Here is a 26254-nt window from a genome sequence, read left to right as displayed (position 1 = left end):
GTGGTCAACCTGTGTCTTTAAAGCCACTGCAGGTTTAAGTCTCCCTGCCTATCCCTCATGTAATAGCTGTGATGTCAAGATCTGTACCAAGTAAGACTGTATGTGACTAATATACAGCATGGTCTCTTGTGTTTGAGCAATGTTAATAAAACATATATAAAACAAAAAAAGAATGTCTTGGTACTCTGGGCCACACTTGAAATGTGTTGGGAGACCGCCACTGTTTAGGACTAAGGACTCAAAGACCCAAACACTCGGTGTCCAATAATGAACACTGAGCAAAGAAAACCAGCATTGCACTGAGGGCTGAAGAAAGCAACCACCATATATAAAATAGAAAATATCAATCACATCTGAAAATAAAGTTGTTCGAGACCTTCAGTGATTTTAAGCTGTAGCGGTTTGTGCGCATGTAGTTGGTCGTCAAATGGCGAAACGATTGGCGAAAGACATATCCCCTCATTGAGCGGTCACATTTAACATACAGGAAATGTATTTACACAACAATAATGTCTTTACCTTTATAGATTTATCTGTTTGTTTATTTCTCTGGGGCAATTTAAAGAAGCTTCCAAGAGATTGTGAATTTAGAAAGAACTGCAATGTTTTTTACTACACCTGTCACAGTGAATGAACTACATATAGAGCATTTGCTTAGTCACTACTTGTCATCTGAAAGGTGTAGGCTGTGGAGTTAATATTGGAAGAAGAATTAGTAGGTATAGCATACTGGTTATGTGCGTGCCAAGATGACCTCTCTTAACTGAAGGCATAGTGTGCAATTTGACACAAATACCTGTGGAAAAAAGAAACAGATTGCAAACCTTTTCATATGTCAAATCTGAAACTTTTTTATTTCACGGAACACCTGTGGCATATCTGTGACGCCATAGACAATACTACTGTCAAATAGGAATTAAGGCCCTCATTATCATGTCAGGCAGACCGCCACCGACAGGCTGTCAGTGGCGGTCTTCCCGAAATACAGGTCATGGGTCCGACTGCCCAATTACAATACCGGCAGTTGGAGCTGCAATGTTGGGGGAAAGACCGCCTCCTCCGAAAGGCTCAAGGAGCCCATTGGGGCAGCAGTCAGACTGTAATCCCTACAATGGGGGAGGTGCCTGCACAGGCAACCGCCATAGGAATTAGGGATGTCCCTTTCCAACAGCCTTTTCATAGCAGTCCCACCTCCATAAAAAGGTAGACTGGAACGGAATTTGGGGTCCCTGAGCAAGGCCGCTGTCCCCCTGGGCCACTGCTGGTGCCCCCCACACATCCAGACACAGTGTGCCAGGCATCATATGATATCTGGCACAAAGATATTTGAAAAGTGCCTTTTGTGCTGCTGCCCTTTTCTGGACCGCAGCAGAAGCTGCAGTAGAAAAATGCATTTTACCACTGCTTACACGGCAGTCCTATCATAATAGGGACAGCCTACTACTCATTGACGGAAGGTCACCTGCCCGCGACGATGGCGGTTGAATGCTCCTCCAACCGCCATCACAATCAGACCCTTTGTGTATGCCAGTATTTGCCCAACTATAACGCAACCTTCATTAGAGAGGCCAAAAAGGGAGAGTTTTACACCTAGCGTGTCTTCGAAGAGGTCATGAACTGTTTTTCTCTGTTAGACAATAGAACATACCACAGGTTGTTCCCTATCACCAGTGTTCAAATATTGGAACTATTAGTCAAAGGATTGACTCAACCCTTCCTCACTGGTGTGGAACCCACACAACACACATGATGCTTAAACAGAGCCAGTGAACCCAAGTGTGCCCAGAGGGAATTGCAACTACTGCCACTTGGCATAGTGTCCTAATTGTAAGCATAGAAAAGATGTTATTGAAACACACTATGTTTATCAACATGATAATGAGTTGCATGCATCTTCTCGGCAAGCAGTAGTAGGTTCAACAAATCAGTTTGATATTTGCATAATGCCACAGGGCTGGATGCTTAATGTATAAAAATGGGATATGCTAGATTTTAAGCAAAAATAGGTCGCCAGAGTGAACAACAAGTCACTGTTAGCCACTCTTTAGATAAAGCTACATTTTCTATGAATAAAAGTGCCTCTATTGCATCTTGGGTTGGGAAAATAATTGAATGGTCAATGAAAGCTATTTTTCACTGGTGAAAACAGATTTTTGATAAAGGTAGAGGAAAAGTAAATTTGTTAAAGTTTATTTTGTGTTGCCTGAGAGGAACTAGTTTACATCACAGTACCACTCAGACGATTGAATACCCCTTCCTGATTAGCTGTTAACGACCTTTCTATAAGAAGATAAAGGTTTGGCCTCTGGCAACATCAACCTTAAACACACCCTGAACCCTCAAAATACCCCATGCACCCCAAAACCCTAACCCACCCTGACCCCTAAAAATACCCCAAAACCTAAAAGCACCCTGAACCCTAAAACGACCCCCTACACCCCAAAACCCTAAAAAAAAATGGTCTGCAATAAACTAAAAAGGTTGTGCCAAATAAGAGGCAAGAATTTTGCTGGACAATTGCCAGGATTGGGTGTAGGGTATTCTCCAATCACTGGCTAGTGCATAGGATTAGACTGTCACCTCCCCACCACCTTCTGAAACATTCCTGAATGCAAGAAGAAAGATGCAGAAGAAAAGAAGATTTTCCTGGCTGCTGGGGGAAGAGAATTAGGGACTGCAGTCTCCTGCTGGCACCCAGGAACTGGCACTGCCCTCCAAGGGTCAAGCAGTTTCCTCCTGTTGCTGCTACAATCTGGTGAAAAGACAGAAGTACTCCCTGTTCTACAGCTATGTTGTAGCAGAAAGCAGGGTCGGTGCGATCAGATGGAGCTTGTGACTGGAGCACACCAGAAGTGCACCAGGAAGAATTAAAGCATTGGATTGCACCAACAGTGAAGGGTACCGACTAACCAACTGACTTCCCAGGCTCTGTGAAGCAGAACAATGTCCTAGTAACTTTTATTGGTGTTTGTTTCTGGTGCAGTCTCTAGTGGCCTTTTTAGGTCTCGCTGGAGTTAGCATCCGAAGGATGCGTCCAGCTAGAGACGTATAGCTGCCCGTCTCGGGGGAATTAGGGACAGGAGAGTGTTACGAGCTTTTCGTGTAGATTTGGGTGCGCGAACGCGCACGTCCAGCACGGCGCCGTGCACACTGTCTTAAACACGGGCACCAGCAGGAAGGGAAAGCACACAGGGTGGGGGGGGGGCGCCCACCGGCAATGTGCCCCGACGCCCCCCTCTGCTACCACAACACCGGCCCCACTTACCGGTAGACTGCCGGTCTGCTCTGGAGCTCCCGTTCCTAGGGGCTCCTGCGGCGGCATCTCCTCATGTAGCGCGGGGCTCGCTCCATCATACAAGAGCCCCCGCGCAGCTCCACTGGCTTCCCCTTCACCTGGGCCCCCTGATGGGACCCGGTGCTTTCTGCAGCAACTCCGGTCTCCCTCCACCGCATGGAAGACCGGCAACGACAGCTTAAGTTTACCCCAGGCAGGGGGAAGCGGAAACCTCGATCAGGCCCCGCCCACGTCTCCTCCGTGTTTGCCTGTCTTCCTGCCTCGGCGGCCGCCAATAGTAGGCGCGGCCCCGAGCAGGGAGGCGGGCACAGCGTCTCCCGTCCACAGTACAGCGAGGTAGGCTCTCCAGCTGCGTAGCTAGGTGGGGGCGAGGGGGGTGGTCCGCCCCAGGCGGCACTATTTTGGAGGCGGCAGCCTATCGGGCCCCGTCAGGTTATGTGCTAGTAAGTACGTAACGTGCCAGCACCATGGTGGACGTGACCGTCATCAGTTTATTGCAGACGGCTCAGGCTGGTTGCTGAATTTGCCTCACCGCCCGCGAACCATTAGTGGCTCTCGTAGCTTCCTGCTGCAGCTCGCACCGGCCCCTAGCCAGCCTGGCCCGGGTGAAGTGGGCTGTCAGCTGCTGCACCCTGGCAAATTCAATTCTTGCCACAGCCGAGGCCGAGGGACACAGAGGAAGGAGTCAGTGACCCGTGGGCACCAGCCGGCAGGACAGACTCCAGTCCGTCAAGAAACAGCCCCACGCTTGGGACTCACTCAACAGCCTGGACGACTCGCATCTCAATTAGGCAACGTGAGTGAAATGAAAATATACTTTCGCATTTACTTTCATTTGCTATAACTGAACATGGAATGAGTAGACTGCACCACGAGTTGGACGTGTTCTTTGCTAAATGTCAATACAGAGGAATTTAAATACTTGCTGCCAGCTTCATGTGTAGTCATAGTATGCTACATTCACAGTCGGAGTAGACTGCTATTCAAGCGAGGAAAAAATAATCTACAAGTCTCTGGACAATCCCCACGTTAGAGAGGGGCAGGAGTCCTAGAGAGAGCTGGTTTCACTGCTCTCTCCGCCCCCTCCCCCAACCACAGCACACCACATTAATCCAGCATGTGCAGAGGTGAGGTGAGCCGCCCTGAATGCCATCCCGCTGCCCGGCGTTTTGCGGCCTGTGTCATACTTGTGATTGCGTCCACAAGAGGCCTTTACTTAATTGCCACGCTCACCAGCATTAAATTACAGATAAAAGTAAGCAGAGTAATGTATTCTAATTCTCCGGTTTTATTTTCTAAATCACAGCCGGTAAATGTTAAGATCTAAATACTTGTTTGTCGGGGCAGGCTCCTTTCAATGTAATGCTTCCACAACCTGGCTGGCTCTTTCAAGGTATGGCGCGTAACTAACTCCTAACTGTATGGTAAAAGTATGTTTTTTTACAAGTCCTGTGGCTGCCGAGCCCCAGGAAGACATAGACAAAATGAAGTACTCTGCTGCACGTTTCATTACGGTGAGCGCTGCATTTTAAAAGACACCCACCGCGCGCTGCAATGTAAGTTATTTCTGCTGCTGAGTCTGAGAGCATTTGCCTTTTTCTGCCCACGTCAGAGCACTGTGGTGTATCGACTGCCCGACTGACTCAAGCATAGCACTGTCTGTGAGCAGCTCTGAGCAGAGCAGCTGTCAGCAGTGAGTTTCACATTGCAGCTTAGACACTACAGCCCTAGGCAGGATTTTCACGTTGGTAAGTGGCCTGTTACACTACTGGGCAAGCGCTAGAATCAGTGATGTTTGTGTTTAGGAACAGAGCATGCAATAAGGTTCAGATTACAAACAGAAAAGGAGTTGGATTGCTGAACAAAGTGCGATAAGGTGCTCCGTGGCCAAACATGATCTAGCAATTTTACACTGGCAAATGCAATTTCTGTGGCTCTGCAAGAATCAACAATGATCACAAGTCTGAAATCACTAGAGTAGATTGTGGGTATACAATCGTTTTACAGTGTGATTAGGTGTTTTGCAGCAGTTTCAAGTTATTTTCAAAGCTTATCCTTGCTCAAATTAATGTAATTTGTTATGTTTATCTGTTTCCATGTACTAAATTTGTTGATTTTGCTTGCAAAAAAGTGTCACTCTTAGTGTCATACATTTAGTAGCTGAATGCCCTTCATAGGTACCCTAAAACCTTCAAAATGTCACACATAAGCACTCTTAAAACGTGGCAGCTATGCAGTCTGTGTTTCTTGTCAGATAGTGCCCTTCCATTTCTGGTGGTTTGCAATAGTTTTAAGATCTTCGTAGTGTTTCTCGTTGCTGAAATGGCTGTAATTTCTTATATATATATATATATATATATATATATATATATATATATATATATATATATATATATATATATATATTCACTGAAAAAAACATAGGTTTGACACCAGTTATAGTTAGCTGGAAATTTTACTGACATAAAACCAATGAAATTCCACGTTATAGTTAGTTAGACTCACTATAACTTGCGCGTGTAATGCACTGCTGATGACATTACATATTACATCACTCATGACATGGTCAGTGACATCACTTATGACACCATCCAGTGAATATGTGTCTTTCTAAAAAATAAATATGTTTTATATATGTATATGTAAAGGTCGAGGGAAGAATAAATGTTTAAATTATTGTCTTAATGAATGTTTTTTTCAAAAAGAAATGATTGGATAACTGGCTTATTAAGTGTATCTTAGTGAATACATATATTAGCGAGTAATGTTGAAATATTTGATTATATGTATCAGTGTTTCACTTTGTGAATAACTGGTTGCATGGATTGATGAGTACCTACATGTGTAGGTATTTGGGTTCTTAGATGTTTTTTTAGTATCAGTATGAGTGTTTCTATGGTTTTATGGGGGTATTACTAATCACATAGATGCATGAATGACTAACTCTCTTTTTGTATGTGTTTAGAAGACACCATATGTGCAGGACTGTATGGGTGGTTGAGTGTGTATAGTTTTATATGCAAATAAATGGATGTTCAATAGTTTATTTGCATGTGTGAGTATGTGTGTGAGTTACTTTTGGATGATTGTCGGTGTGTTACAGGATGTATAGGTGTATCACTACATATGATGAGTGAGTATATGTATGAGTGACTATATTGAACTGTTGGTAAATGAGAGAATGTGTATATAGATGGTGGAATTACTGAATTGGTTGTTGTAACTGGTATGGGTATCTCCATTTTTTTGAAAATGTTAATTTCTATTTTCCAATATGTGTTTTAAGGGTTACCTTACACTGAAAGGAGGTCTGTCACTCTGTCACAAAGATGGTGTCATCAGTGATGTCATGAGTGATGTAATATGTAATGTCATCAGCAGTGCATTACACGCGCAAGTTATAGTGAGTCCAACTAACTATAACGTGGAATTTCATTGGTTTTATGTCAGTAAAATTTCCAGCTAACTATAACTGGTGTCAAACCTATGGTTTTTTCAGTGAATTTCATAGGTTTTTCAAATGCTACTTCCTAACTATAACGTGTGTAAAACCTATGTTTTTTTCAGTGAATTTCATAGTTTTTTTGAATGCTAGTTCCTAAGTATGTAATCACGTTCGTAACTAGATAGTATCACCGCCTACACGTCCTGAGAAGCGCATGTAAAGTCATGTGACTTGAAAACAAGACTTCCAATTGGTTCTTAGTAGTTTCTGTTCTGGAATTTACACGCAGCACTCCACCCACTTTCCTCACAATCTTTTCTACTCTCAAGAGACAACAACGTCGAGCATCTTCCGGAAGACTTTGCTGAAATGTCTGCCCTTCCACATTCATCTTCCGAATCTGAAGGAAATGAGCGACCACCGTTAAGAAGAAAAAAGGAATCTTTCATTTGGCAATTTTTCACTTATCCTGAAGATCAAAAGAAAGTGAATGCGCCAAAAGTAACCTGCACGATATGCAATTCGGAGCTCTCAAGGGGAAATCCAAATAGAAAATATTCCTTTTCTATACACACCATGCTGCGGCATGTTAAACAAAGGCACCCTGAGCATTATGCAAAAGCATCGACAAGAGCCCTGGCCACGCTATTACCATCAGAGGTGCCCAGCACATCTTCTGGTGGACGACCTGTATCTCCATCGAGTGCTGAGATGGACTTGAGACCATATCTTGCGAAGGTGCACATGAAATGCAACGAGTGTGGAGAAATTCTTTTGTACGGAGAGCAGAGCCTCGTTCTTATTCAACTCAAAATTGAAAGTCATAAATGCCCCAAGAAAAGATAAATTTCTTTACTTCATTTTCATACTATTACAGACTGAAAAATGTAGTAGCAACTTTAAGAAATCGAAAGCATTATAACACTTCTTTCCCCAAAAAAAAAAAAAAAAAGTTCTTTTCAGAACTAACTCTTTCTACCAAAACGTGCTCCAAGAGCATATTATGAGATATTTTTTCGCCGCTTTATTGTAGTGCGCGACCGGGTGCGCGCACCCTCCTATCGCGTACAGGACCTGACACTCCCATGTGAAGTCATGTGACTTCTAAACAACACTTCTAATTGGTTCTTGGTAGTTTCTATTCTGCAATTTACACGCAGCACTCCACCCACTACCATCACTTTCTTTTCTACTCTCAAGAGACAACAACGTCGAACATCTTCCCGAAGACTTCGGTACAATGGCTACCGTTCCGCATTCATCTTCCGAATCTGATGAAAATGAGCGACCACCTTTGACAAAAAAAATGGAGGCCACGCTATTACCATCTGAAGTAATCAACACATCTTCCGGTGGACGACCTGTATCTCCATCGAGTGCTGAGATGGACTTGAGACCATATCTGGCGAACGTGCACATGAAATGCACGAACTGTGGAGAACTTCTTGTATACGGAGAGCAAAGCTTTACTCTAATTAAACAAATAATTGAGAGTCATAAATGCTCCAAGAAAAGTTAAATTTCTTCACTTTATTTGGATAGTATGACATACTGAAAAATGTCGTCGCAACTTTAAGAAATCAAAAGCATCATAACACTTGTTTCCAAAAAAAAAAGTTCTTTTCAGAACTAACTCTTTGTACCAAAACAAGCTTGAAGAGCATAGTAGCTGATATTTTCTCGCCGCTTTCTTATAGTGCGCGACCGGGTGCGCGCACCCACCTATCGCGTTGAGACACGCATGTGCAGTCATGTGACTTGAAAACAACACTTCCAATTGGTTCTTACTAGTTTCTATTCTGCAATTTACATGGAACACTCCACCCACTTCCCTAGAAAACCAGTTTATCGTAAAACTTTTAAAGCCTCCTCTTATGAAATATTTGACATCAATCACATAGCAGAGTACTAAATAGCACTATATACACTCCGTCCCTTAATTATAAGAGACGTATTGCTATGTAAAAGCAACTTTTGTTTTCCAAGATAATGTAAAATGCTGAGCCTATTACATAATTTTTTTTCACATATATGTTACTAGTCTCCTTCGAGTACTAACACCGTAGAAAATACCACCAATAGCGGTGATATTTTTTACACCGAGAACGGGCGATTTCTATCGCTTACAGCCCTTACAATTATAAAGTTTTATTTCCTAAGTCTCTGATCTCCAACTGTGCAACGTAGGTCCCCTGTGTGTCGCAATAAGGTCCATAAACAAAAACTACAGAGCCAGCATTATAAACATACACAGAACCACAAAACGACAAGAGCCACCATGCTAATATATATGCTTAATATAATAAACCTCTGAGAATAAATACATATTTCCGTGGCAGCCCATAACACAAATGTGGCGTCCTCTGACTCTGCTCCATTACCAAACACCGTAACTCCCCGCCCCCCTCACTTTTCACTAAACTCCGCACTCCACCCCAGCCGAACCCCCTATTACAAACCCCCAACCTACCCTCCCTGCCCAAACCCACCATGAACCTCAAACCGCCCCTAGAAAACTTATAAGACACAGGATTACTAAAACTCAAAGAATACGCAACAGGCACATAATGTAAATAGTACATAAAGGCACATATTTTTTCAAAAATACTATTTAAAAACATGTTCTATTTTTAATAAATCTATCATGCATCTGACCCTCTAGAACTGCTTTCAAAACGTGAACTATAAACCTCTACTTTTCATTTTCAAACCATACACTTTCTTCTGACCCTCTAGAACTGCTTTCAAAACATGAACTATTAACCTCTACTTTTCATTTTCAAACCATACACTTTCAATTACATTATTTTTTTTACACAATTCATGTAATGTTACAAACCTTTTCTAAAATACACCAGTCCGTATCATTTATAAGGATTTATTTTCAGTCTTCATCAGTGACACTTTCTTCACATATAATAGAAATCACTGTAACTTTTTAAACGACAATGCTAACGCGGTAAAAATAACCCTTCATTTACTTTTCATTTTCAAACCATACACTTTCTTCTGACCCTCTAGAACTGCTTTCAAAACATGAACTATTAACCTCTACTTTTCATTTTCAAACCATACACTTTCAATTACATTATTTTTTTTACACAATTCATGTAATGTTACAAACCTTTTCTAAAATACACCAGTCCGTATCATTTATAAGGATTTATTTTCAGTCTTCATCAGTGACACTTTCTTCACATATAATAGAAATCACTGTAACTTTTTAAACGACAATGCTAACGCGGTAAAAATAACCCTTCATTTGCTTTCCTTTAAGAATGCACACTATGTACCCCACGCATGCGTTTCTTAATCTTTGTATTTGGCAGCGAATACCGACCTTGAATCGGAAGACATGAAAAAGACCGCCATTGTCACATTTAAAACTGAACGTTGCATCTGCTCACACACATATCTTTCACTAAGCTAATATTCACAGAAAACAGCATTGATGTAAAAAAAAATTGACCTTGCTTTACAACTCCCTCAAATCACTCCCTTATTTTTTAACGCATCCTCCAGTTCAAAAAAAGCTACTTTTTTAATAATGCATCATATCGATTATCATTTCGATATTCGTATTTCACCTGTGTGCAGCCTGTATTTCATTGCCTGAGCTGTGATTTCACGTGGGCCCTGGATTTATGTCTCTGCAATTTGGTACCTCCTGAACCGAATTACAATCACCTCATGAATCCGTTACTTGATCATGAACAGCTTTGTTACAACGGAGGGTTTATGGCCTTTGCAGCGATACAAGGAGTTCTGGGTCATTGGAATATATTCGCAGCGGCGCAAGATTTCCTAACAGAGAGCTACATCGAAAACCCACCGAGCTGCCCAATGATGGTAAAAGACGCTCCAATAATGACAGATCATGAATGCTCCTTTGATCTTCTCAATTGGATGGCTGACATGTTTTCAGATGATAACAGTGATTTCATGTTAGAGGCACTTGCTGCATACTTTGCCTACACAATGGACAATTAACTCTTTCCTAACAGCGAGCTACATCGAAAACCCACCGACCTGCACTCTGATGGTAAAAGAGGCTCCGATTATAAGAGATTATCAGTACTGCTTTACTCTTTTCCATTGGATAGCTGACATAATTTCAAATGATAAAACTGATTTCCTGTTACAAGCAGAAACTACCTATTTTGCCTAAACAATGCTTCAATAACTCTCAAACAACCCATTGACGTCCTCATTTCCTTTTTGGTTTTCTATATTCTTCACGTTATTTTCCATATTTTCTTTTGAAGAACAGACCTATTTGCTTTACTAACAATGGACATTATGATTTCGTGTTGTTTGACAGCTGATTCATAAAGTAATGATGTATAACCACTTGCATTTTCATATATCGTTCCTAAACTGAAAGGCCACAAACCTTCTTCCATTTATTAAAATATAATATACTTCCTTATAAGACTGTACAATGTTTTTTTCCAACTATATTCATTTTTCTTCAACTATAGCGTTTGTATTCCATGTACTACTGACAATACCAATTACTGTGTTTTTTGCAATTTCTGTACTCAGATTACATAATGATTTGCCTTTAAAATAGTACATTTCTAAATAAACATTTCAAATATTCACGGTTTCTCTTTTAATCCATAATCTCAACTGAAATGATTTCATATTGAAAAACTACTCATGGGTTCCACATAACCTTAACTGTAGACACTGAGGACCTTATTTATGAAGACCTTCCGCCGCCGGGGCCTCATTTTTTAAAATGGGAAAAAGTAACGCACCGGTGGCGCAACGCCTTCATAAATAAAGTCCTGAATGTTTTCTTTTCTTGAACTCACTTACTGATACTAGAACCTCCAAGCCAATTACGGCCCGTGAACTCTTTCTTAGTAGGTCGCGCACCGTAAACACAGTTATACCACTGTTAACATTTTTTTTTTTACTGTTACTAAGCACCGACACAGTTCCGCTTTACTCAGAGTTAATCACTGCTCCCACGCTTCTACAGGCCAGACGCTATGTCGTATTTCTCTCCTTATCACCCTTTCATCTCCACAATAACAAACAGTTGTCCTCCAGCCACCAGAGAACAGACTCAGATGCAGAGGCACCAAAGAGTGAACCCATCACCAACTGCCATCTCCGGCTGTTTCCATGGTAACACCTCATTCTGCACCTTGCTGAAGGCAGAGGTCAAAAGTTCATGTCTCAACGTTCTACAGCTAACTAATAACACTATTTTCCCTCCAGAAACACCTGCCAATCCACAACTCTGTTACATGTCTTGTTTTTTCACACCCAATAGTACTTTTCGTTTAACATAAACATTAACATGCAACGTACTGTTCAATCTCCACTTCTTACAATCAACCAATCATTTTTATTTTTTAAACCACACCCAGCCTCTTCCTTTTTCTTTATTTAGAATTTCAACTTCTAACTACCATTCCACTTCCAGAACCGATCGGAGGACGACTACAAATCCCTTGAAAATGAAGGTCTGGCTAATAGGACACAGTTATATTCACTGGAGTGAAAAATATGCAGTAAGCAGACGAATTTGTAACCTCAGCTTACCAAATGTACACATAACATGGATTTCCAAAAGAGGATTGAAATGTCACCAATTGATTCCATTGGTGAAAACTTTTATGCATCTCCCAGAACCAGACCTTATAATTGTGCACTGTGGTGGGAACGATCTAGGCACAATCACTGGGGTAGGTCTGGAAATGCTTCTAAAAGACACCTTTCGACAATTGATGACACTTTTTCCTCGATCTGCCTTGGTATATTCCAATATATGCCAAAGACAGAAATGGAATTGGTCCAATCACCATTGTGCACAATTTGAGAAAGCAAGGAGACATGTAAATAAATCTGTTTCTGCGTTCCTCAGAGATTATAGCATGGGTTCTATTTACCACAACAACTTGCGCTACCACATGCAAGACATCTATAGGAGAGACGGTGTTCATTTCACGAATGAGGGAAACAGAATCTTCCTCTGCAACATCAGGCTCTGCATCGGTACTTACTTATAAATGCAGAAAACACTCAATTAACACAAGGGCTCTTTTCAGAACTGTTGGACAGGCCACATGAAGGGCCCGCTCCCCCTCTGCCCGACCAGGCCCGAGCCCGGTCCCTCAAGTGTTACACACCACCACTTCACGTTTTCCGTCCCCTCCGGGACCCCTGCCTCTGAACATCTCGACCTCTTGGGCCCGATCCACTACTGGCCCGCGCGGCCGACCTGGGCGCCATCTTGGACAATGCACCACGAGGCCGCATGGCCTCCGATCGACCCTAACCCTGGGCCTGGCCAGGCCTCAGACATCCCGGCACCACCATCCACCCAGGAGGTGAGCGGACTACTTGGCAGGTCAATGGGAGAAAGAGGTGTCGATGGCTCTCTCCCGCCAGGTACCGCTCGCCCCCAGCCTCCCCGGGCGCCGGCTCCACCCCCCTGCTGAGTGTCTGAACTCCCTCATCCTGGACCCCCCGACCTCCAAGTGCGAGGGTCCGGACATCAAAGGGCGACGGCCCTATAACTGAGGCAGCTCCAGAGCAGGAAGGCAGTTGTATCCTGGAGTCGAGAGACGCAGAGAAGAACTCATCCTTGACGGACTACTGGCGCTGCCGTAGCCCTACTTTGTGAACCATCGTCCTGCCTGCTGGCGCTGCCGCAACCTTCGTAAACCTTCATCGTCGTCGGGACCTGCTGGCGTGGCCGCGGACCGTTTGTACCTCCATCTTCATCGGGACCTGCTGGCTCCGCCGCGGACCGTCGCTACCTTCAACCATCTCGGGACCTGCTGGCTCCGCCGCGGCCCGACCATCTAGAACGCCGAGCTCGAGGATTGAGAGCTATCCATCCACCCATTTGGTAACATGACTGTCCCGCTACCCCTTCCCCAAACCAGAGACTAGAACCGAGGGGACCCCTGAGTCCAGACCTCCTTGTATCATTTGGCCGTACTCAAAGAATTGCTGATAAAGTATCGTTTAACCTTATCCTTGTGTGGTGTCCGTCTGTGGGGGGGAAGTTACTTGTCTGTACGATCGCTGGAGACGGCTCTCCCCGGAGACCTCTCCCCTTATACTCGGCCGACCCTCCCGGTCCGTCTAACATTGGTGGCCAGCGGCGCGATCCGAATCACCGCATAATCGTACAGAGAGTAGCTCACCCCACGACGAAATCACGATGACAACCAAAGAAAGCGGATCCACCGAGAAATTTCAGATGGAGAAATTGGGAGAATACAGCCATCGTGAATTAAAACAATTCTGCATCGAACTAGGTATCGCTACCACCGGTCTAAGTACCAAAGATGATTTCAAACAGGCCCTGGAGTCCTGGGCAGAAACCGGGGCCGTCAGACCCCCGGACCAAAATATCGCAGCAGTAGACACCGCGGCTCCCGAGGAGCGAAGAACGGGTCTCTCGCAAGACGAGATCCAGGAACGAGAAAAAACAAGACTACATGAACTAGAAATGACCCGGCTCAAAATGGATGGGGAACTCAAGTTGGCCGAACAGAAACTGAACTTAGAACATCTGAGGCTCCGAGAAGAAAGAGAGGAAAAACAGAGACAAAGAGAGCTCGAGGAAAAAAGACTGGCATATGAACATGAGCGCAAATTAGCTGAGATAGACTTACGCAAGCAGAACAAGGAATCCGGGGTGACCGAGCAACCCCGCACCCCAGGAGCAACAGATAAGAAGGTACACATCCCCAAGGATGTCGTTCGAGAATACTTCCGAGAGGACGACATCCAACAATGGTTCAAGGCCTACGAAATAGCTATGACCTCCCACCGGATCGATCGAAGCGACTGGGGAGCCGGTCTATGGGGGAGATTCCTCAATGAGGGCCGCGATGCCCTGCTACAGCTCCCGGACCATCTGATGACCTCCTATGACCATATGAAAGCGGCCCTCCTCACCCGCTATGGTCTCACACCCGAGATGTACCGCCAGAGGTTCAGAGACTGCACCCGCATCCCGGGTACAACTTGGGTGGAGTACGTTAACTATTTCAGCAGAGCCTTCGAGGGTTGGATCAAAGGAAGCAATGTCACAACTTACGAACAGCTCTTCAATCTCATGGTGTGGGAGCATCTGTCAAACAATTGCTTCATCGAACTCCGGCAGCACCTCCTCGACAGCAAATTGTCTGATCCACGGCAGCTCGCAGCCGAAGCTGACCGGTGGGAAATCACCAGAGTGGGCCGAAATGGGTCCTATGAACAGAACCGAAACCACCACGGTCAGCACCGTCCCCGAGGAGGAGGAGGGGGGGGCCAAGGAAGAGGAAAAGACAGCACTCCGGCCGCCCCCGCTGCCAGCACCCCTCCCCCGGCCAACCGGGGCAGCACCCCGGCACGACCAGGATATAGGGCCAATGTCACGTGTCACCGATGCCAGCGAGTCGGCCACTACGCAAACGACCCAAATTGCCCACAGAACCAGAGCCCGAGACCCCGCCAGGTGGCTGCCGCTGCCCTGGGGGAAGAACAGATCTCCGAGGAACAAGAAGAATATGAGCAAGAACATCAAGAATGGGAGCCAGCCGCCATGGCTCTAGCTTGCTTAGGGGGGAAAGACATGGTCCCGCGGGTCCCCCTACCCGCTAACACCCGGAAGTACAGCCAATGGGTGAGCATCAATGGACGCCGGGCCGAAGCCCTCCGTGACACCGGGGCCAGCGTGACAGCCGTCCGCTGTCACCTGGTGACCCCAGAACAGTTCCTACCAAATATTCTCTGCCCTGTCCGTTCAGCCGATAACTCGGAGAGTCTGTGTCGGATGGCCTGCGTCCCTTTCGAATGGGGAGGGGTCTCCGGCATGTTGAAGGTGACGGTCCGAGATGATGCCCCCGTAGACTGCCTCCTGGGGAATGACCTTGAAAGCTCTCCGTGGGCAGCCGTAGAACGAAGGGAACACCTGGGGATGTTAGGCATCCCGGACTGGGCGTGCGTCACCACCCGGTCCATGGCCGCCCGTGCCAATCTCCGACCCGAGGAACCTGAATGGCCGGCGCCGCCTCCCCCGGTCGCTCCAGTCGAAGACGCCGACCGTGCCGTCCCCCCAGAACCAGCTCAACCTCCGGGCCTCTCGGGCCTCGACCAGTGGCATCAAGAGGGGGGGCCCACACAGGAGCAGTTTCGCCAAGAGCAGAAGACCTGTCCCTCCCTCGAGGGACTCCGCCAACAAGCCCTCGCCCAGAACGCAGGGGATACCTCCGGAACACACTGGGTCTATTGGGACAATGATCTGCTATACAGTGAACAAAGGATCGCGGAGTTAGGGGCCAGTCGGGTGCTAGTAGTGCCCCTCCGTTTTAGAGACTTCTTGCTAAATCTGGCCCACGATGTCCCCCTGGCTGGACACCTGGGTCAGGATAAAACTTACAGCCGCCTAGTGACCCACTTCTTCTGGCCTAAAATGAGGAATGATGTACTCCAGCATTGCCGATCTTGCCCCACGTGCCAAGCCGGTGGGAAGAGCGGCCGCAAACTAAAAGCCCCCCTGCAACCATTTCCAGTGGTCACTACCCCGTTCGAGAGGGTCGGGATAGACATTGTGGGGCCCCTGGACCCCCGCACAGCACAAGGACATCGGTTCATCCTGGTACTGGTGGACCACGCCACCCGCTACCCCGAGGCTGTTCCCCTGCGAACTGTGACAGCCCCGGTAGTCGGCCGGGCCCTGATGGGGATCTTCTCCCGTGTGGGCTTCCCCCGAGAAGTCGTCAGCGACAGAGGCACGAACTTTATTTCAAAATATATGAAGTCCCTCTGGCAACAGTGTGGGGTCACCTACCGATTCACGACCCCCTATCACCCTCAAGGAAACGGACTCGTTGAGCGGTTCAACCGCACGCTCAAAGGAATGATTGGGGGGTTGGAAGAGCCCCTCCGTCGCCAGTGGGATGTGCTACTGCCGTGCCTCCTCTTCGCATATCGAGAAGTCCCCCAGAAGTCCCTCGGCTTCAGCCCGTTTGAACTGTTGTATGGACACCCCGTACGGGGGCCGCTCAGCCTAGTCAAGGAAGGCTGGGAAATGCCCCCTCTAAAGAATCCTCCAGATGTCTTCAAATACCTCCTAACCCTCCGCAACCAGACCCGACGGTTCAGAGAGCTGGCAAAAGCAAACTTGGAGGCCAGTCAAGAGGACATGAAAAAGTGGTATGACCAAAATGCCTCCTCCATCGAATTTGAACCCGGCCAACAAGTATGGGTGATGTCCCCCACCGAACCATGCGCCCTGCAAGACAAGTGGACGGGGCCCTTCAAAGTAGTTGAGCGCAAGGGCCCTGTCACCTATCTCATCGACATGGAATCTTCACGGAACCCCCTCCGGGTCCTCCACGCTAATAGACTGAAACCCCATTTCGTGCGTTCAGAACTCAGCCTCCTGATGGCCACAGACAATGGAGCCGAAGAAGACTCCGAACCCCTCCCTGACCTCCTACGGACTCGGGAGAAAGACGGCTCCGTGGACGGGGTCCGACTCTCGGAGGCCCTCACCCTGGAACAACGCCAAGAATGTCGAGACCTCCTGCTGCAGTTCGCCAGCCTGTTCTCCCTCACCCCAGGTGTCACCTCCTGGTGTGTGCACGACGTGGACACGGGGGACAGCCCCCCTATCCGCCACCGGGCCTACCGCGTACCAGATCGGGTACGGGCCTGCATTCAAGAAGAAGTAACCAAGATGCTCACGCTCGGGGTCATTGAGCCCTCAGACAGCCCCTGGGCCAGCCCAGTAGTACTGGTCCCCAAAGCAGCCACCCCCGGCACCACACCGGAACTCCGGTTCTGCGTCGACTACCGGGGCTTGAATGCGGTCACCAGAACAGACGCACATCCCATCCCCCGGGCAGATGAGCTAATCGACCGCATGGGAGCTGCCCGCTACCTCAGCATTTTCGACCTGACGGCGGGCTACTGGCAGATCGGCCTCACACCCCGGGCCCAAGAACGATCTGCGTTTTCCACTCCTGACGGCCATTATCATTTCAAAGTCATGCCCTTCGGCATGAAGAATGCCCCAGCAACGTTTCAGCGACTCGTTAATCAGGTCTTGGCCGGACTCGAAGGATTCAGTGCCGCCTACCTAGACGACATCGCTGTATACAGCCACCACTGGTCCGACCACCTCCACCACCTCCGAGAGGTGCTACAGGCCCTTCAGCGAGCTGGCCTCACGATCAAGGCCAGCAAATGCCAGATTGGTCAGGGGTCCGTGACCTACCTCGGACACCAGGTGGGAAGCGGCCTGGTGGCCCCTCTACAGCTCAAGATCGCTACCATCCAGTCCTGGCAGCCCCCCATCACCCAGACCGAGGTACGCGCCTTTCTGGGACTCACGGGCTATTACCGACGGTTCGTGAAGGACTATGGTAGCATAGTGGGGCCCCTCACAGAACTCACGTCCAAAAATCAACCACAGAAGGTCAACTGGACCCCAGATTGTCAAACAGCCTTCGAACAACTGAAGGCCGCCATGTGCTCCGCCCCTGTGCTCCAGGCCCCCGACTACAGCCGGGAATTCGTCGTCCAGACGGATGCCTCCGACCACGGCATTGGGGCGGTCCTGTCTCAATTGAACCCCGAAGGCCTTGATCAGCCAGTGGCCTTCATCAGCCGGCGACTCCTGCCTCGAGAACAACGCTGGAGCACCATCGAGAGGGAGGCCTTCGCCGTGGTATGGGCCCTCAAAAAGCTCCGGCCCTATCTTTTTGGCACACACTTTCGGGTACAGACCGACCATCGACCCCTGCAGTGGCTGATGCAGATGCGGGGGGAGAACCCAAAACTGCTACGTTGGTCCATCTCCCTACAGGGGATGGACTTCACTGTGGAACATCGACCTGGACAAGACCACGCCAACGCGGATGGCCTGTCACGCTTTTTCCGCCTCGACGAGGAGAGTCCCCAAGAGGATGGGTGACTCTCCCCGCCTTCAGCTGGGGGGGACGCATGTTGGACAGGCCACATGAAGGGCCCGCTCCCCCTCTGCCCGACCAGGCCCGAGCCCGGTCCCTCAAGTGTTACACACCACCACTTCACGTTTTCCGTCCCCTCCGGGACCCCTGCCTCTGAACATCTCGACCTCTTGGGCCCGATCCACTACTGGCCCGCGCGGCCGACCTGGGCGCCATCTTGGACAATGCACCACGAGGCCGCGTGGCCTCCGATCGACCCTAACCCTGGGCCTGGCCAGGCCTCAGACATCCCGGCACCACCATCCACCCAGGAGGTGAGCGGACTACTTGGCAGGTCAATGGGAGAAAGAGGTGTCGATGGCTCTCTCCCGCCAGGTACCGCTCGCCCCCAGCCTCCCCGGGCGCCGGCTCCACCCCCCTGCTGAGTGTCTGAACTCCCTCATCCTGGACCCCCCGACCTCCAAGTGCGAGGGTCCGGACATCAAAGGGCGACGGCCCTATAACTGAGGCAGCTCCAGAGCAGGAAGGCAGTTGTATCCTGGAGTCGAGAGACGCAGAGAAGAACTCATCCTTGACGGACTACTGGCGCTGCCGTAGCCCTACTTTGTGAACCATCGTCCTGCCTGCTGGCGCTGCCGCAACCTTCGTAAACCTTCATCGTCGTCGGGACCTGCTGGCGTGGCCGCGGACCGTTTGTACCTCCATCTTCATCGGGACCTGCTGGCTCCGCCGCGGACCGTCGCTACCTTCAACCATCTCGGGACCTGCTGGCTCCGCCGCGGCCCGACCATCTAGAACGCCGAGCTCGAGGATTGAGAGCTATCCATCCACCCATTTGGTAACAAGACTGTCCCGCTACCCCTTCCCCAAACCAGAGACTAGAACCGAGGGGACCCCTGAGTCCAGACCTCCTTGTATCATTTGGCCGTACTCAAAGAATTGCTGATAAAGTATCGTTTAACCTTATCCTTGTGTGGTGTCCGTCTGTGGGGGGGAAGTTACTTGTCTGTACGATCGCTGGAGACGGCTCTCCCCGGAGACCTCTCCCCTTATACTCGGCCGACCCTCCCGGTCCGTCTAACAAGAACCACCTTATATCTAAGCACTCAAACTTCTGATTTACCTCCATTTTCACACTCTTGTAAATAGGTGTGCGCGACCGAGTGCGCGCACCCCGTATTTTTTTTTCGGGGAAAAATTATATCTTTTCGCGTTTAAGGGCCTTACTGCACACCCTGAGAAAACCTACGCAGGAAGACAATCTCTACCTTCTCCCCTTTCCATGTTTCAACGCTTTGAAATGAACAATATATTTACTTGCAGTGACAAAATGGCGGACAAAACTTCCTGATTTCCTTCGAATCGAACGTTAACAGACGTCACGCAGCCAAAAAAATACCGCTCACGTGCAGCCACTTGGGTGCGCGCACGTGTGCGCGCCTATAGATATATAATTGACTTTAACTTTAATTTTCTCAACAACTACTGAACGGATTTACACCATTCCAAAAAAAGCGTAATCTGCGAGCCGGACTGTACAGTTTTGCCAAATTTCTTATAAAACCATTCACCCGTTCGACCTGTAGCCGAGTCTAAAGGTCCTATGGAAAATAACATGGAGAAAACACGTTTTGGGACCCCCCTTTTATCTCAGCCCCCACTTGACCAATCCCCCCCAAACTTTTAGGGAAGGAGCGCAGCGGACTGAGCCATCTTCTTTGAGAAATTCGCTAAGATTCTTCAACCAGGGCCAAAGTTATTCCAAATAGAATGTTGAGGATTTCCTATGGAAACTAGGTCCTAACTATAACTACCTACTGGCGACCGCCAGTAGGTAATATATATATATATACACATATATATATGTTTCCCTCATCCTAATTGTTTGATTTTTGCTCGCGAGAAAGTGTCACTCGTAGTTGTTGAATGTCACTCATAATTACACTCGAATTACGAAAATGTCACACATAAGCAATCTGAAACCTTGGCAGCTATGGGCCTTTATAATTTATTTGGGACACCCCCAGTGCCGCGCAGCCCCCGTGTAAAGAGCAAGGCAAGAGCACCTGCTTGTAAATGCTGCCTGCAGTGCAGCATGCGCTACGTACCCCTTTTGGGGTTGCTTGTGGTTCCTGTCCCAGGGCCGTCAATCTTGTAGCGCGAAGGCTGCGGATGCCATGGGCGGCAATCTGAGGGATAGCCCCGGGCGCCACAAGCTCTAGCTACGCCCCTGAGGCTCTCGCTTAGAGAAATCAATTGTTTGGAAGGCATTGCACCCGGGGATCTTGTTCCATAACAAAGCGCTGCATTTCAGCTGCTCTCCTGGCAGGGGTCACAGGAGACAGCCAAGCTTCTTCCCGCCTTGGCACCAACACAGCTGGGGAAGATGATCACATTAGCATATCTATAGAATCTAATACAACATACACTCACACAATACCACTCAGTGCCACGTAATTATATGCTACATAATTACACTGCGCTCAACGCAACATACACTCCAAATACCACTTAATGCCACATCATTACACACCACATAATTACACTCTACTGAATGCAGCACACACTCCACACAATACCACATAATTATATGCTACATAATTACAATGCAACATACACTCCAAACAATACCACTCAGTGCCACATAATTACAAGCCACACAATTACTTTACTGAATACAACATACACTCCTCATAATACCACTCAGTGCCACATAATTATATGCTACATAATTACTGCGCTCATGCAACATACACTCCAAATACCACTCAGTGCCATATAATTACACGCCACATAATTACACTGCACTCAATGCAACATACACTCCAAATACCACTTAGTGCCACATAATTACATGCTACATAATTACACTGCACTCAATGCAACATACACTCCAAATACCACTCAGTGCCACATAATTACACACCACATAATTACACTGCTCTCAATGCAACATACACTCCAAATACCACTCAATGACACATAATTACACTGCACTCAATGCAACATACACTCCAAATACCACTTAGTGCCATATAATTACACTGTACTCAATGCAACACACTCCGCACAATACCACTCAGTGCCGCATAATTATATGTTACATAATTACACTGCACTCAATGCAACATACACTCCAAATACCACTCAGTGCCACATAATTACACACCACATAATTACACTGCTCTCAATGCAACATACACTCCAAATACCACTCAATGCCACATAATTACACTGCACTCAATGCAACATACACTCCAAATACCATTCAGTGTCATATAATTACAAGCCACATAATTACACTGTACTCAATGCAACACACACTCCACACAATACCACTCAGTGCCACATAATTATATGTTACATAATTACACTGCACTCAATGCAACACACACTCCAAATACCACTCAGTGCCACATAATTACACGCCACATAATTACACTCTACTAAATGCAACATACACTCCAGACAATACCACTCAGTGCCACATAATTATATGCTACATAATTACACTGCGCTCAATGCAACATACACTCCAAATACTACTCAGTGCACATAATTACACAACACATAATTACACTGCACTCAATGCAACATACACTCCAAATACCACTCAGAGCCACATAATTACACGCCACATAATTACACTGCACTCAATGCAACATACACTCCAAATACCACTCAGTGCCACATAATTAAATGCCACATATTTACACTGCACGCAATGCAACATACACTCCAAATATCACTCAGTGCCACATAATTACACGCCATATAACTACACTGCACTCAATGCAACAATACACTCCAAATACCACTCAGTGCCACACAGTTACACGCCACATAATTACACTGCACTCAATGCAACATACACTCCAAATACAACTCAGTGCCACATAATTACACGCCACATAATTACACTGCACTCAATGCTACATACACTCCAAATATCACTCAGTGCCACATAATTACACGCCACATAATTACACTGCACTCAATGCAACATACACTCCAAATACCACTCAGTGCCACATAATTACAGGCCACATAATTACACTGCACTCAATGCAACATACACTCCAAATACCACTCAGTGCCACATAATTACACGCCACACAATTACACTGCACGCAATGCAACATACACTCCGAATATCACTCAGTGCCACATAATTACACGCCGCATAATTACGCTGCACTCAATGCAACAATACACTCCAAATACCACTCAGTGCCACACAGTTACACGCCACATAATTACACTGCACTCAATGCAACATACACTCCAAATACAACTCAGTGCCACATAATTACACGCCACATAATTACACTGCACTCAATGCTACATACACTCCAAATACAACTCAGTGCCACATAATTACACTGCACTCAATGCAACATACACTCCAAATACCACTCAGTGCCACATAATTACACGGCACATAATTACACTGCACGCAATGCAACATACACTCCAAATATCACTCTGTGCCACATAATTACACTCCACATAATTACACTGCACTCGATGCAACAATACACTTCAAATACCACTCAGTGCCACATAGTTACACGCCACATAATTACACTGCACTCAATGCAACATACACTCCAAATACAACTCAGTGCCACATAATTACCCGCCACATAATTACACTGCACTCAATGCAACATACACTCCAAATACCACTCAGTGCTACATAATTACACGCCCCATAATTACACTCTACTGAATGCAACACACACACTCCACACAATACCACTCAGTGCCACATAATTATATCTATCTATCGCCCTCACTCTATCTATCGCCCTCACTCTATCAATCTATCTATCTATCTATCTATCACCCTCACCCTATTTATCTATCGCCCCCACTCTATCGCCCTTTCTCTATCGCCCTCACTCTATATATCACATCACCACAACATCACTCAGCACCACCACAGCATCACTCAGGGGCACCACAACATCACTCAGCGCCACCACAGCATCAATCTGTGCAACCATTCAACAACAACTGGTTCAAATATGTTCTCTCAATGTTTCAAGCTTTATTATAATTGTCACAAAAAAGATGTTAATATTTCACATCTATTCTTGGATTTTCATCACAATAAAATACACTGAACATAATCTTCTCAAAAGTTATTTACAAAACTTTAAGCTATTGCCATTATAAATTACAATAACTTTTATTTAAGTATTAATTATTAAAAAAAATAAAAGCCATTTATTTGTAATATCAATACATGTAAGTCACGTAAATAAAACACATATTGCATTACAAATGCTATAGGTGTCACATTTGCGAAAGCTATACCTATTAGCATTGTAAATGACAAAGCTACTAATTTCGCTATTTTCAAAACCAACACATAAATACAAAATTTGTCATTTACAATACCAATAGCTCAAACTTTTCTAATGCGAGACCTATTGCATTGCAAATGCTTGTTTGGGATATTTTCTGAAAGTGACCATTATATGTCCATTTTCTGTCCATTTTTCCTATGGGCATTTGGTAAACATCTTGCCTTAAAACTTAAAAACTCAATTTATCTGGTTCTCTATTCCAAGGTTAACAATTTATGTGTCTTTTTAATTGTTACATTTTTCTAAATTAGGAGTTATATTGTTTTGTTCGTTACTTAAATGTTGCCTGGTACTGCTTAATCTTGGCATACTTTTCTCCTGGTGTTGGCTGTTGCTTGTGCCTTTGCTACCTAGAGTCGAGCAGATATTCTGTTTAAAAAACTGTTGTGTTGTAACCAGAAATATTACTTCGTAGGGGGTAGGTACCTCCCTCCATAATTTCTCTCTAAAGCACTGCACAACGACTTCAAATTTGGTGCATTTTGATCAGAATGAATTGATGTGATCTGATTTTATTAAACTGCTCTAATTGCATTTCTGTATGTTCCCAATAATGTTTTCGTTTTAAACAGGGAGCGGAACAGGAAGAAGCAGATGAGGAAAAAGGCGATGAACCTGTAGTGTATACAGATGATGTACAGGATACTGAGAATCCAGCTGACGCTCACAGCTTGGTGAACTTTGCTAGTGATCAAGCAGGTGCTCAAGACATGGCTTCTGGCCCTGAGGATCATCATGTAGAAGACCCCGAAGTGTAGAATCTCCTGACAGAAATTAACTCTAAACAGGACCCTTTAACTTAAGGTGTTGGCCAAAAAACTGCAGTTACTGAGAAGCAGGGAAAGCAATGGGTTTATGTACTGAAAATGGAGCACATTTCTTCTTTGTGTGCATTTTTTTAAATTGTGTTTGGGTTATTGTATGTTTGCTTGTTCCATTTTTTGCCCGGTTTAACACAGCAAAAAACATATCATGCTGTAATGTGAAGCAAATTTTAAAGCCCATCTGACAGAACTAGAAATTGTCAGATGACATTTTAAAGAGGCGTCATGGTTCTAAATTAGATAAAAGCCAATAAACGTGTAGGTGTTTCATAAACTGTGAAAAAGAGCGTTCTGTTCTGAAGAAGTATCAGCCCAAGCTCTATAGGCAGAGTTTAAATAACTTTTGTTCATATATTATATTAAAAGTTGGGAAATGTGAACTCCCCCTGACAGTAAACTTAACATTACATCTTGTGAATATTTCTTCTGGTTCTTACTTGGTCAACCAAATGAGTACAGATGCAAATGAGATTTCTGGTGCAAGTGCGAATACGAGTGCTGATGTTAGTGTAGGTGTGTGTTTACTGATGTTACTCCAGGTGTTAGGTAGGCGAGCAAGGGACAGGTACTGGTGCACGTTTTTATAAGCACTGGTGCACTTGCCAGTGTAGGTGTGAATGCATGTGCCAGCTTGAAGACTGTGTTTGCTTCTGTTTAAGGTCAATGTTCTGAGCTGCACCTCTGCAGTATATGTTGCACGTTGGGCTTTGAGCTCTGAAGTTTGAGCCACAAAATGACGTAAAGAACAGCGCCTTCAAGCCGCCCATGCTACACTTCGGGAGTTTAGAGCCCATACAGAAGGTAGAACCTGAACTGTAAAGCACACATTCGTCCAATTCGAGTGACTTTGGTAAACATGGTGATACAAATTAATAAGCAAGCAACACAATAATGTCACATTGATTGGTATAACTGAGGTACATTTAGACTGATTTAATCATGCTCCCCAGAATCACTAGTTATAGGTGCAAACAGAATGCTGGACAAAATCATGGATTGACTATGAAACTTCTGCAAAGGTTAACATTGCTCAGTATTTAACCAAATACTCCAATAATCTCCGCTTTGTTCTTCAATTTAGTGACAGGCTGGTGTTCGCACTAGAGCGTTCTGGTTTTAGCCTTCAGCCTTGGGTTTCTTATTTTGTATGATGTGACTTTTGCTAAGTAATCAAGGAGTCATTGCCATTTGCTTTCGACTAAATATACAGGTTACATCTTTACTAAATATTGGTTACTAGACTGTTTCGTTGTTAATCTAATCTGACATATCGCCATCCACTTGTGTTAATCTGACACATCGCTATCCACTTGTGTTAATCTGACACATCGCCATCCACTTGTGTTAATCTGACACATCGCCATCCACTTGTGTTAATC

General features: G+C 46.0%; 1 protein-coding gene across 2 annotated transcripts in view; it reads left to right on the top strand.

Annotated features, from left to right (window-relative positions):
• Positions 1-25289, top strand: part of LOC147711214 (DPY30 domain-containing protein 1-like) — a 203223-nt gene extending 177934 nt beyond the window's left edge. For both annotated transcript variants that reach the window (XM_086920123.1, XM_086920124.1), the window contains exon 5: positions 24624-25289. In XM_086920123.1, the coding sequence (XP_086776249.1) occupies positions 24624-24809 (186 nt within the window). In that variant the 3' untranslated portion in view covers positions 24810-25289. The remainder of the gene's footprint in view (positions 1-24623) is intronic.
• The last annotated feature ends 965 nt before the right edge of the window (positions 25290-26254 follow it).

The sequence above is a fragment of the Lissotriton vulgaris genome, chromosome 5 (assembly GCF_964263255.1).
Source record: "Lissotriton vulgaris chromosome 5, aLisVul1.2, whole genome shotgun sequence".
NCBI classification, from domain to species: Eukaryota; Metazoa; Chordata; class Amphibia; order Caudata; family Salamandridae; genus Lissotriton; species Lissotriton vulgaris.
This window is presented reverse-complemented; position numbering and strand designations above follow the sequence as displayed.